The sequence below is a fragment of the Pelodiscus sinensis genome, chromosome 19 (assembly GCF_049634645.1).
Source record: "Pelodiscus sinensis isolate JC-2024 chromosome 19, ASM4963464v1, whole genome shotgun sequence".
Lineage (NCBI taxonomy): Eukaryota > Metazoa > Chordata > Testudines > Trionychidae > Pelodiscus > Pelodiscus sinensis.
In genome coordinates, this window is record NC_134729.1 from 6,901,871 (window position 1) to 6,915,505 (window position 13,635).

Genomic DNA, 13,635 nt, shown 5'->3' on the forward strand with positions numbered 1-13,635 from the left:
ATTCTGGATGCAAAATCTTTGAGTCTCAGGAAAGGGGGAATTTCTCCCATAGTCCTGCTGTGCGCTAGATAGTCGCTGCTCCTGGTTTGAAGCCAGACAGACCCGCAGTGGGGGGAGGACAGAAATGTGGGGTAAATGCAGCATCTGTGGCTGTGCTTGGGCCACCGGACAGAAGGCTGTATTAGGCTGGCAGATCGGCCACAACACCGATACTCACAGTAACACAAAGAGAAGGGAACACAAGGTTCTTACGTGTCCCTGCTGTGTTGCCCACTGGCTGTACCCACTGATGAGCTGGGGTTGGGTGCCAAGGCCAGGAGGGTTTTCACGGCTCACAAATGAAAAACAAGTGTAAGCAGGATCTGAAGGAACGTGTCCATTACCGCTAAGAGGGAAGAGACCCTGCCTGTGTCTATGTAAATATAGCTTGCTCCTGCTTTGCTTAGATTTGTTAGCTATTCAGCAAGCAGAGTGGTATTTTGCTCATTGTAATCAACTTAATTTGTGGCCCAACACCAGCTCGGTCTGTATCATATACAGGGACAGCTGAAATACGGCCACCAATGTTTGTAATGTTGTGGGAATACAGAAAAGTAAGTGTGTGCTACATTATTCCCAATGAAAGGGCTCACAGTTTGGCACAGAGAAACTTGCTAAGCAGGGGTTCCACTTCCAGAGCTCTGTGGGGGAAGATTGTTTGGTCAGCAGGCTATAATATGGCCTTCCCTGCCTGGACTGGTTTGACCTGACCCCCCTTCCCAAAGAACAGAGCTAAATAGGCCATTAGGTGCCTCTTATGTTAACAGTGCTGGGGTGGTGTTTCTTCTACCCTGCGTGCTCAGAACTGAATCCACTGGAAGCTGAATTCCCTTGAGACCAATGGGCAGAAGTCCCAGCCAAGGAGTGGGAGGCAGTGGACGGTGACTGGGATGGAGGCGGAGAGATGCGAGGAGCAGCGGAGGCAGGACGAGCCACTAGCAGGGTGGAGAGGCATGATGAGTGGCCAGCAGGGCGGTAGCAGACAGCAGTGAGCAGGCAGCTAGCGAGTGACCAGCCGAGGGGATAAGATGCCTCTTTACCTCCCTCTGCCCAGAATGGGAAGTGGACTCTGTGGATGCTCCTCTAAGCTCTGGTCTGCCCTGACCGAGGGCAGCCACGGGGGGGGGGGGGGGGGGGGGGGGGTGCAGAGAAGGGTAGAGCATGTGAAGGGAACATTTACATTGCTGGACATAAGAACCCAAGAGGAAAAGGATACTGCCCATCTGACTTGGGGTGGGACTGTTAGCCCAGGTTCTGTTTGTGGTAAACCTTCAAAAACAGCCAATAGACCTGCAGCACCTTAAAGCAAAATATGTAGATGGGATCATGAGCTCTCATGGGCACAAAAGTGGGTTTTGCCTATGAAAGCTCATGACACCATCTACATGTTTTGTTAGTCTTTAAGGTGCCACTAGACAATTCGGTTTTTGTTGTTGTTTTTCCAGTTACAGACTAACTCAGTTCCCCCTCTGAAACTTCTGCTTGTGGTGTTTCTCCAAATTAATAAGTTACTTCTCTTTCTGTTAATAAGTTTCTTTTTCACATTGATTCTGTGCTTGCGAGTGGGGAAGCAGTGACCCACAGAGGCACCCAGGGCTGGTGTGTGAATTTCCCAGGTTACTAGGTGGGGGCTTGGGCCAGTTCTGTGTTGGATGGATAGAGGGGAACCCCTAGATCAGTGGTTCTCAAAGTGTGCTCTGTGGACCCCTAGTCTGCAGGCTTGAGGCTTTCCCTCCTGCCGCAGAGCAGCGAGCTTGCACTGACACTCCAGTCCCACACCCACCCATGAGGTTGGAGCACCAGCTCTGGCTTTCTGCTGCGGGTGGGGAAGGAGGGGGAATGAGTTTCGCAGGCCAGATCCAGCTTGTGGAGGGAGGAAGCGGCTCCACATGCTGCAGCTCTCCCTCCCCCCAACTGGGAAAATGGCAGCACAGGAAATAGCTTGCCTGGAAGCTTTCCCTGCAGCTCCCATTGACTGGAATCACCACCAGTGGAAGCAGCAGAGGGCAATGCCTAGGGGCAGTGGGAGGCACGGAGCCAGGTAAGCACCCCCCATCTTCATCCCTCCTTTCAACCTGCTCCTGCACCCAACCGCCCACCCAGACCTGGCACCCTCCCCCACCCATTTTGTCATCATGGGTGGTTGGCTGGTGGTCTGTGTAAAAGTTGTGTTGAGTGGGGTGGGGCTGCTGGCCGAAAAGTCTGAGAACCACTGATCTAGATATTGAACCCGGCCCTGGCTGCTGCTGGCGCTACCCGGCAGAAGGGTTACACACAGTTCCTTGGACAAGAGCAAGGGAGAGCCGGGACACGGTGAGGAGTCCAGGGGAGAGGCGGGACAGCCTGGGATTTTTTTTTTTTTGCTGTCTCTTTAAGAACCCCACAGAGGGAGCAGCTGGGGGGCAGTTTCTCTGCTCACTATTTTCACAGCCAGTAAGGCCTAATACTTGCCCTGTTGGTTTTGGTCCGTTGCTTTCTGGCCCCCTAGCTTGTTTATTAAGTTCGACCTCAGCACAGCCCTTGGGTTGTACCAGCAGGCTGTGCTTTGCTTGCACTGACTTGGCCTTGTTCGCTCAAACAGGCACCAAGCTCAATTAGCGTCAGAGCAGCAGCAGAGAGAGACAGGACAGGGGCTTGAAACCTTCCCCTCCTCCCACCAGGCAGGTCTTTTCCCCCTGAGCATTGTGGGAAGGGCAGGTAGCTCATGACTCTCTGGCTAAGACCCCTGGCTTGAGGCACATGTCTGTGGAGCTGGCGACGAGGCTGGGCAGAGCCCAGTAGCTCAGCAGGGAATCAGAGCTGGGGCCTAGGAATCCAACAGGAATAGAGTCTGAAGATGGCCGTGGAGGAAGCCAAGCTGTGTCGCGTGGCAGAGGGGCTGGCTGATCTGGCCTATGGGCTAGTGCCAGGCTGAGCACCCTCTAGAGCAGGAATCACTCCCTTACCCCACCCAACATAGGGCAGGGGCTGCATTGAAATTCACAGGCATAACGGCCAGGGAAGGAACTAGTACGTGGAGCCAGATGCTGGGAGTCCAGCTCCTGCTGCAGCACTGAACTGCAGCCGCTAGATTTCCCAGAGTTCCCTTCGGCTTGCTCAGGGAAGAGCAGGGGAGCTCCCTGCCCAGCTGCCCTTTCCTGCACGCTGAGGAGAGCGGGAGCTGCTGGACCCTGAGCCCTGCAGAACTTGGATCTGCGCTGGGCTTGTTTAGTCCCAAGCGGCTCAGTGAACTCCGAGCAACTGAACATGGTTTAGAATGGAAACTGCCCCCTCCCTGCATGCTCCTGAGCCCCACTGTGCCGCCCTCACCCCCATGCTCCCTGAGCCCCACTGTGCCGCCCTCACCCCCATGCTCCCTGAGCCCCACTGTGCCGCCCTCACCCCCATGCTCCCTGAGCCCCACCCCATCCTTTCCTGTCTGTTCCCACTCCCCTTTCCCCCGTGCCACATCCCACCCTTCCTAACCCCTACCCCACCTCAACCCTGCTGCACCATCCTGTCCATCCTTCCCTCCCCTCACGCCCTGTGCTCATACCCTTCACTGCTCCCTTCCCCACCCTACTGGGCGTGGATGGATAGGCCATCACTGACCCTTTTGCAGGCCAGAGGGGATCCTTTTCTAACCCTCTGCTGTAGGGATCCTTGGCGGGCAGGGCTCTGGCCAGTGTGACCCAGGAAATCAGAATGGGTCACAATGGGCACCGCTCACTAGTGAGCCAGGACAGGCGCTGTGTGCCCAGTTGGGGTTCTGCCAACGGTGCCTTACAGCCTCCCCCCAAATCCGTTCCCCTCTGCTGGTGCCTCTGACTAGCTGCCTATCACTGTGCAGTGGGGCGGGGAGCACCCCGAGGCTGTCTGGATGGGCCAAACATCTTAACAGAACCCTGTGTTGCAGGCTGCTCCCATCAGGGACCACTCAGCCTCAGGGTAGTGACCCCAGGTGACAGCAACAGCAGTAGATGGGGCTGCTGGGAACTGGACATGGTGCCTCATCCAGCTCTCCCCGCTGGACTCCCATGCCCACCGATGGTGCCGCATGGCTTGGGGGCAAGCTCCAAGGCAAACCAACCCCTTCTGCCTAAGCACCTATGGTTGCTGGTACTTGGAGCTGGCTGAAGGGGAGCTGGTGTTCTGGCTGCGTGGGGGCTGCAGGGAGAGATCCTCGCCCCACTGTTGGTGCTACAGCAGCTAGGTTTCATTGCCAAGTGCTGCCTCAGCTGGTGGGGTAGGGGCATGCGTCCCTTGAGGAGTGCCCATGCTCAGACTCCGCTCTAGGCTCAGTCTCACAGCTCCAGACAGTTTGAACAACCCTGGGCTGTTTTCCTGACATCTCCGTTAGCCCCAGAACCAATGGGACTTCCCAGCTGTCCCTCCTCCCCTGTCCCTGTACTCCACCCCCACAGAGCGAGGAGGGTGGGACTTCGGAGAAGGGGCTGGGAAGGAGGAGAGGCAAAGGTATTTGGGTCTGAAGTAGAACCTGGATTGAATTCAATTCAAAAAGTGATCTTGGGCTTAAAAGGGTTGGAGATCCCTGCTCTAAGGCTCCTCCTCCCATGCCCCAACCACCATGACTCCAACCAGCCACCCAGCCTTGGGAATCCCACCTGGGCTCAGCCAAATGGGCAACATCCACGCCAGGGCTCACCTCTGTCCCTCTCCATACCCCTGGCTGATTGTCTCTGTGGTAATGGGGTAAGCCCCTAGCTTGCCTTCTGGCCACCAGCTGCAGCAGGAACCGGCCTGCTCTAGTGCTCACTGATTAAGGATAAAAGCCAAATTAACAGTTGGGTTGATATTTTGCAATTAAAAAGTGTACCTGCCAGCCTCCTGCCCCCGCACCTGCCGGCCGAGCAGCTGTGGGGATTATTCACTCCGTAGCCGAGTGGGGAGTAGTTAACGCTTTTATCCTTTCAGGCTGAAACACAAACACAGGCTGAGAAAAGCTTGTCTGCAAAGAACCCAATTTAAACAAGTCTGGAAGCAAAGCCCAGAAGGGGATTGCACAGCCAAAGCCTCAATTGCAGCCTTCCAGCCACAAAGCGCATTGGAAAGCCTGGAAAGAAAGAAAAGCAACTCGCGCCACAGGGTGCCTGCTGCGTGTGAGGCGCGAACGCAAGCGCTGTCTGCCCTTCAAAGCTCTCAAGCCTGACATTCTGGAATAAGGTTTCCATCAGGTGGTCTGTATTTCACAGCCAACGTGAAATAGACAACACACAATTTGCTGAAGCTATTGACAGAAATGTGCTGCTCCTTAAGATGCCATGAAGGGTCAACAGCGTCAGACGCTTCTCCAGCCTGGTGGGAAGGATGTTCGGCTTCAAGGCTGCTCAAAGTGCTCTGTGCATAAATAAAGGGGCTTTCAAACTCTGTCTGACAAGCACAGCTGCAGTCCTTGGAACCCTTTGTGCTTTAAAAAATTTAGTCACAGGCAGCAAAGATAAACAATGTATCGTATGAGTTATGAGAACCCCACCAATGCAGGGATCTGGGAAGGGTTATTTGAGTTTATTCTCCTCCCTCCCCCAAAATCAGACACTTTTACCTGGATGAATTCTGGCAGGGGCTTGATGTATTTCTTTCCCTTTACAGTCCCCAAAACACAATTCTGGGACTATTTTAAACTGGCAGCTAGCCAATACAATCAAAACAAAGATAGCAACCCTAACACTTTCTGCACCGAGGCACTCATGCTTCTTTAAAGCCCTTCCCAAACTGGCACTGTCCTAGGGCCCATTCAAACCACAAGCTCTCACTTCAGCTCAAGCAGCACAGCACTAAGCACCAACAGATCAACCCATCCCAACATCTATGTTCTTGGCTTCTAAAAGCTAAACTCTGGTCCGTGGCCAGCTGACCTGAAAGCCTAGGTCTGGCAGACATGTATTTAACACTCTGTGCATGTAAAATCCCATTCAATGGGACCACCAGTGCCTACAAAGCAGCATATTTAGATAAACCTTTGGACAACTAGGTTTGAGTACCTTCTTTGCTGGCTCCGGGCCAAAGATCACTGCTGCCATAATTGCCATGGCTCCAGGATAGAGCTCTCACAGTTTCCCGTGTCTGATAAGAACAGCCAGACTGGGTCAGCCAAAGGTCCATCTAGCCTGCTATCCTGTCTTCCAACAGTGGCCAATGCCTGGTGCCCCAGAGGAAATCAACAGAACAGGTAATCAACGGATCCATTCTGTTGCCCATTCCCAATTTCTGATAAACAGAAGCTAGGGACGCCATCCTTGACCACACTGGCTAACACACCATTCCCCTGAATTTACCTAGCTCTTTTTTAAACCCTAATGATATCATCCTGTTTTAAATTGTGTCCCAGGCTTCAAAATTATGAGCATTTTTTTTTCTTTCATTCATTCAAGATTTTAAAAATAGCTGCCAAAAGAAAAGTGTGAAGAATTACAGACAAGTGTTCACAGAACAGCTCTCTGGAGCATCACAGTCTCTGTTTATACTGAACTGATAACAGGTTTACATTTTCAACAGCTGGGAAGTGACTTTGGGTGGAGAGATCCTTTGATTGACATTGAGGCCAGGCCTACACCAGCTGAAAAGTTGGTAGCAGGCAACTCCAGCTATGTAGAATATGTGGCTTGGCAGCATCCTCACAGCAGGAGGCCAAAGGAGCTAACACTTCCATCAACTTCCCTTACTCCTCACAACTGAGGAGTACAGCGCAAGCCGGTGCTTCCCTAAGTGTTCAATTTACGGGTCTATACTAGACCTGCTAAATCGAACACCAAAACATCGATCTCTGGCACAGCAAGTGATGACATGCCCTGAGATTAGACTCACAAGTGTCTCATTCACTTATGAAAAGGGATTTAAGCCTGGGCTGTCGAGGGAACACCATGACAGCGCTTGATACCATGTTTTACAGACTTCCAAGGCTGAAGATTAGGTTAGCTAGAGTGATTGGTATTTTGTTTACATGCAAGGTCAGAGTATATTATAAACACTAACATTAAGCTGTACACATGGAGGAAGACACTGACAGATACAGTAGCTACTACACTTCAGACTCAAAATTAGATTAATTAAAATTTAGTATTTGGCACAAGATAAAGCTGGGCTTGGTTTTGTGGAATCTTGCTGTTTTACCAGATAATGGAACTGACATTTAAATCTTAACTGCATTTCCTAATGCTGTATTGCTTTGGAAACCGAGAAATGATTGATGGGCATGACTGGAACTCAGGTTAATGTACATGTTTAAGAATTGTGTCAGCAGTTGTGTAACCTGCCAGCAGGGACACACTTATTCCAGTAGGTTGCCTTAGTTTCAAACCCTTCCCAAGTGATATAAACCAAACCAACAGTGTCTCAGAGGGGTAGCTGTGTTAGTCTGCATCTGCAAAAACAAGGAGTCCAGTGGCACCTTAAGCTATGTCTATACTGCAACGAAATAGTATCCTAAAATAGCTATCCCACGTCTTCACAGCTAGCCCATTATTTCAGGCTCGTTATGCCAATGTCCCTGTAAACCTCATTCCACAAGGAGTAAGGGACGTTTCAGAATAGTGCTTTATTTTATAATTTGGCACTGTGTAGACAACGCCAAATGACAAAATAAGCTATTTCAAAGTAGCATTGAAATAAGATAATAAAATTGTGTATCTTATTTTGAGTTATGGTGCAGGGTGGACGCACCCTTAAAGGGTATCATTTATTGGGACATAAGCTTTCGTGGATTAAAATTCACTTAATGTCTGAGGCCAGGTCTACACTGGCAGAGAAAATCGATGCAAGGTATGCAACTTTAGCTACGTGCACAGATTTTCTGGGGTGGCCCCATAGCAGAAGGTTCATGGAAGAAATGCTCCCGTCAACTTCTCTTACTCCTCAAGCAGAGTACTGGCGCTGATGGGAGCACCCTCAGCACTTTACTAGACCCACTAAATCAAACCCTAGATGATCAATTGCCAGAGCATGAATCCTCCAGCAAGTGGAAACATGGCCTAAGGTGCTACAGGACTCCTTGCTGTTTTTTGCAAACCAGCCAAGGCCCTTTGGATACTGGACTCTGTGGACACAAGCATTCGACCCATGTAACTAGAGTAGCTGTAATTCAGACCTTTACCTACATAAAAAAAAAAAGTCTTTCCCCACACAAAGCCAAAGGCTCCTATGTCATTTGAACATTGGAAATGTTACCCACAGCCCAAAATCAATTTGTGTTGCTCTGATTGCTGCTAGTGGGGGCTTATTTTCCTGTTGCTAGACTGGAGCAATTACCTCCTTAAATCAGATGTATTCTCCGGTGCACAGCCTTGTTAAAAGGCATACACAGCTCAGTCACCAATCTCACTACAATCTAGAAATCACCAGTCAGCACTGGAGGTAATGTAATCTACCATTTGAGATGATGGAATTCTTGAGAGCAGACAGTACTGCTTAAAGGATTAGCAGAGATGCTATATAAAGGTTATGTTTTCTCTTCATTTTTGTGCTGAAAGACAAAGAAAATAAAATGGCCTGTTAAAATGGTATAAAATGAAAAGGCAGTCTCAGAAACCCAAAAAGCAGATTTTATTTCAATACAAACAAAAGTAAAGTCATGGCCATCTTGTATGAACAGAAATATCAAAAACACAAAACCTCAAGTTCAGGTTATTTTCACCTCTGAGAAACTAACTCTCTTTTCTCTATAAGACTCACTGGTTCAGCTTTATGCAGTGTAACATTACACAAGTGCAAAGCAAATACAAATTCACAAAAGCACCTGAAGTGTAACCAAAGCAGTTCCCTCCAGCACACTGGTCAATGAGTATTTGGCAAGGTTTTCCAATAGCTTCCATTCTTCTTGATGAATCCTGGGCAATCTTGAAAATCTGGTACATGTTTTGGGACCTGGATTTTCAGAACTACACCTAAGTAGCGGCAGGAATTGTCCAATGGCTATTAGTTAGTTACACTGTTTCTAACAGCCCACAATAGAAAGTTGTAATTAGCCCATCCTTAACACTTCCAAAATTAAACTTGAGAAAATAAAACTTTAGATGAAACGCACTTTAATGTAAACCAGAGTAACTGTTGCCAACAGGCTTCTCTAACTTAACTCTGGAGGAGCATCAAGCTGTTGGGTGGTTAGGTGACGCTTTCCTCTAAGGAAGACCACCACTGATTTATCCAGCATACATTCTGCCCCAGCTCACTGCTATCCTGTGCCTTCACTCCCACCACCGCAAAGCTGTTGCGACATGCTGCCCTGCTGCCAGAAGTGTTCAGACACCAATGACCTGGGCCCCATGGCTCTCTGCAGGAGTCACTTTCCAATCACCAGGTCTGGCTCTGATTTTGGAAACAAGCTGTATTTTCACACAAGACAGATGGTGCTGGGTGGTCTCTGACAGCACAGCACCGGTTTCCAGTTCAGGATACTGGTGCCTTTGGGGTGTCCATTTCAGCAAGAACACAGTGTTTTAGAACTGCGTATTCTGGACCAGACTCTCAGCCAGTGTAGAGAGGCATGGCTCCACTGAAGCCAATTCACCCTAGAAGAGGACCTTGCCCATTGTACACAGTCCCTGGATGTACCACTAGATAAGGCTGCATCTAGGTGTCAACATGAACCACTGTTTTCAAGGTATTAAGATTCAGTCACAGTTTTGGTCCAGGCTGAAACTAGGTCACAGGCAAACACCTTTCCAGCTGCCAGTCTGAGGGCGACAAATACTTTCTCACTCCACTTGAAGTGGTTCTGTTGTGGTTAGGAAATTTCACAGGCCATTAGTCTACAACCTCAACCAATGCTCCAGGGGCTTCAGAAGACATACAACAAAACAGCTTTCCTAAGCAAAGCAGCTACACATTTTCCATGAATTAACACAAGACTGAGACCTGACAGGGAGTGACATCCACTTTGGGGCTGCAGACCTGCTGTATCAGGGGCCCTGCCAGAGAGAATTATGGCATAGTTTTATTCTGAAGCACACATGGGCCCTGACCCATTCCTGTGACCCCAAAGCCTGGAACAGGTTCAGCACAGTTCACCGATACACCACTGCCAGAGTACTCTGCTTAGATGGAGCCCTCTGAACTGCTGTATTTGATGGGGGCCACAGACCAAATGAACTGACCGCTCACAAACTAAGGACAACAAACATGAAAGTGGGTTGGAAAGAATCGAAGGGTCTGACCCTCTAAATCCAAACACACAAATAAAATGCTACCAAAAAAAAAAAAACCACCCCTGTAGATGTTAGAGCATCACAGAGATCATAACCTCAAGAGACAAGAGCACCTGTCTGCAGCATTCAGGAGCATTTTGCCTAAATCTGGCAGATCAGAAAGGACATCAGAGTAGGTTGTCTCTTCTCCAAGATGTCCCCTTTCAAGTTAAGGTGTTATCTTTCACAGGGGTAAGACAAAAACTCCCCTGCAGTTGCAGTAACTTATCTGCAGCCCACTAGATAAAAGGTTGCTTGCTTCTACTACAGTTAAGGCTGCCCAAGCTGCCAGACCCCTTCTGGGTATGCTTTGAAATGGGTGTGTGTCTCTTATTTATTGCATGGATCAGTTAGATCAAAGCCCAACTCAGGTTCTGATAGTGTTAGCTGTAAGGTCACATGTGCATGTTAGTAAGGCCCTACTAAGATGAAAGGGAGGAGGGTGGGGACAGACTAGATAAGGTCAGAGCTTGTTAGTAGGAATGCTGAAGGTGACAGGCTGGGACAATTAGACAAAAGGGGATTATTTTCAGGATCTCATAGTAGGGGAAAGACATGCTGCCCTAAACCTGACTCCAAATTTCCTCACTTTTTAATACAAGAGGGTGAGATTTTAGAAACGTGCAGTTTTGGCCTAACTGCTCCCAGTGAAGCCAAAGGCTCCCATTTGTGCCACCAGGAGCAGTGAGGGTCACTACACATGGAAGTTTACTAGAATAGCTCAAGCAGTCTAAGACCCTGTGTAGACATTCTGTCCTAGAATTCAGAGAGCCCTTTTCTCATTTAGCTTAATCCATTTTGGACATAAATTAAGCTTTAAACTAAATTAGGAAAGGGCACTCTTATTCAGCAGTAAATGTCCACAGAGGGAGGAAATCCAAAACAACTATTTCAACGACGTTCACACTGTAGGCAAGCCTGACAGCCAAACAAGGCCTTTGGGAGATCTCACACAAGCTAATGCCGTTGTAGTTCCTGCCCTGATGCTGAGGGTCACTCTCGTGCTACAGCTACACGGTCGCCTTCTTCTGGAAAAGCTTATGCAAATGCCACTCCATGCTTCATTTGCATAATTAATTAGCAGCCACTTTTGCGCAAAAAGGAGCTGTGTAGACTGCTCCTTTTTGGGCAAAACTCCCTTATTGTGCAAGAGCCGTTCTTCCTCAAAAGCGCCTCTTGCGTAAAAGCAGCTGCTAATTAATTATGAAAATGAAGCACAGCAATATTCCACGCTATGCTTCATTTGCATAAGCTTTTCCAGAAGAAGGCTACAGTGTAGCCGTAGCCTCAGTGTCTGAATTCTGTGAACCTTCCTGCCTCCACAAATCTGAGGAAAAGCATCTGAATAGCTAGCCTAGGAGTCCCATGACTATCTGTCCTTTGGAGGCAAACATGCAGGCCTAACAGTATACTGAAAAATACATTCTATGGAGGTACTTACATACTGTGCCAATTGAATTCGGAGGTTAACAATATGCTGCCATTACATGCAATTGTTAGGGAGAGTTATTCCACATGCACTGGGATTTGTAGACTAGATTTAATTGCCAAATTCTGTCCTCAAGAAAAATTATATGTTCAGGTTGCAACTGCCCACAAAGTTTTATAATAGAGCTGATGCTCACATTGGGAACGTGCTATTTACCCATTATCACAAGTGTTCAGATATCTCTCTCATTGAGTTTGCAAATGGGACCTCCTAAGCTGCAATGCCAGACATGTAACACTGAAATCACTATTTGAGATTTCTGAAGAGTGTCTCATGGATGCAACAATAGGTGCATGAAGAGCTCACTAACCAGGGCATGTTTGTATTTCTTGTCAGAATGGCAGACGGGGATTCTGTTACACTTCCCTTTTGACCAAAAACATTTCACTGCCTCAAAGGACTAGTCCTATATTGGTTTCCATGGTGACAACCTAGTGTCAAGCACAGAATTATTCTTCCAGTGCAAGATCAAACAGTCATTCTTGTCAAAGAGCAAGGAGGGGCCTTTGCTCTTCATTCTTGTGTGTGGTGGAGGGGAAACAGGACACGGCCCAGATCCCATGTCTGGCTGATATGCTGATGCTGGAGCCAGCTGATGATTCAAATATTTCCTAGTCTAATTAACGGAGCCTAAGGACTACTTGAAACTATGCTGATTACAGCAGTTCTCCAGGGGCTGCTGGGCCAAGGATGGCTGAAGTGTACCATGTTCCAATAAGAGTCACTCCAGCACCCAAGAAGGGAGCAGGTGATGTGAAATTCATTGAGTTCACTTGAGGTCAGGGAAATCTCTAGCTCCCCTGTCCCCTATGCACTGCTGGACACAGATTGGACAGAGCGAGGTACAAGGATCTAGCCAGATAACATTAAAGTGTGAGACTATCTAGCTCATCTGACACCGGGAGCTGGACTGGTGGATGTTCCAACATATGTAACGTTCCTGACACCCCAGCCCTATCCTTATAAAAATCAACATCCCTCGCCTTCCCTGTGAATCACAAGAACTCCTCCTCAGAACTCAATGCCACAAAGTGGTCTGTGATAAAAGAAAAACTCATGGCAAGCTCCCATTGCACAAGAGTCTGAGTGAGAGCAGAGAGGGGTGCTAGGCCAGAGGCACTCAAGGAGCTGCTTGCACTGGGCACAATGTGGAGAGATGCAGTGTTAGGGCTGCCAAGGTGTTTAAGCAGAATGAAGCCGTTCTATTGATAAGGAGGCTAGCTTGCAGAATCCCCTTTTGGGCCTAAACAAAGCAATGAGAATATTTTGTTTTAAAGGTGTATTGCTTTGATTCCCCTATGCACCATCTACAGTCCAAACAGCAAGTGGATGGGCACAACAGGAGGGCCTAAGAGCTGCTGCTGATCTGACCAAGGGACACATGAGGACTAACACACATTCAAGGGCTCTAGAGAGAAACTTAAGGAGCCAAATATTCAGATGCCTAATTCCCCTGCAAGGAGATTTGTACCACTTTGAAAGCTTACCCTCACATGGACCAGTGGTCTAACCTAGCATAGCAATCCCTGAGAGGAACGTTTCGTCAATAACATACAGCGCTAAACAGCTATAACACATTTTAATCCCTAGATATGCAGGAGTCCAGAAGTGATTTAGGCTGAACACCCTAGAGGTAACTAACTTACAGAGCATGCTCTTCCAGGTGGTTTGAACTCTGCTAGCTCCTTGGCACAGAGTTTGTTTTTGAAGGTCTGATCTCTGGTATCAAGGGGTTAACAGCATTCTAACTACCTTGGTCTGGGCAGTTTCGAGGCAGGCAGGTATGTGAAGGACAGTTCTGAGGAAAGGTTAGGGCTACAAGGGTGTTTAGTCTGAGTCTACTAATGAGCTAGCACCTCACTTTTCTACAGGAAAAAAAGATGTGGACTCAATTGCAGCCTCTTCTCCAGTCTTCAGTTACAAGCTCCT

General features: G+C 48.5%; 1 protein-coding gene and 1 long non-coding RNA gene across 3 annotated transcripts in view; one reads left to right on the plus strand and one right to left on the minus strand.

Annotated features, from left to right (window-relative positions):
- Nucleotides 1-1,190: 1,190 nt before the first annotated feature.
- LOC142818942 (uncharacterized) lies at nucleotides 1,191-5,407 on the plus strand. Its single transcript, XR_012896631.1, has 2 exons — nucleotides 1,191-2,080; nucleotides 4,954-5,407. It is a non-coding gene; the product is annotated as an uncharacterized LOC142818942 (long non-coding RNA).
- A 3,153-nt stretch (nucleotides 5,408-8,560) lies between these two features.
- The window catches only part of LOC102449869 (gametocyte-specific factor 1-like), a 28,011-nt gene continuing 22,936 nt past the window's right edge, over nucleotides 8,561-13,635 (minus strand). For both annotated transcript variants that reach the window (XM_014577602.3, XM_075902078.1), the window contains exon 9: nucleotides 8,561-13,633. In XM_014577602.3, coding sequence (XP_014433088.1) covers nucleotides 13,620-13,633 — 14 coding nt within the window. In that variant the 3' untranslated portion in view covers nucleotides 8,561-13,619. The remainder of the gene's footprint in view (nucleotides 13,634-13,635) is intronic.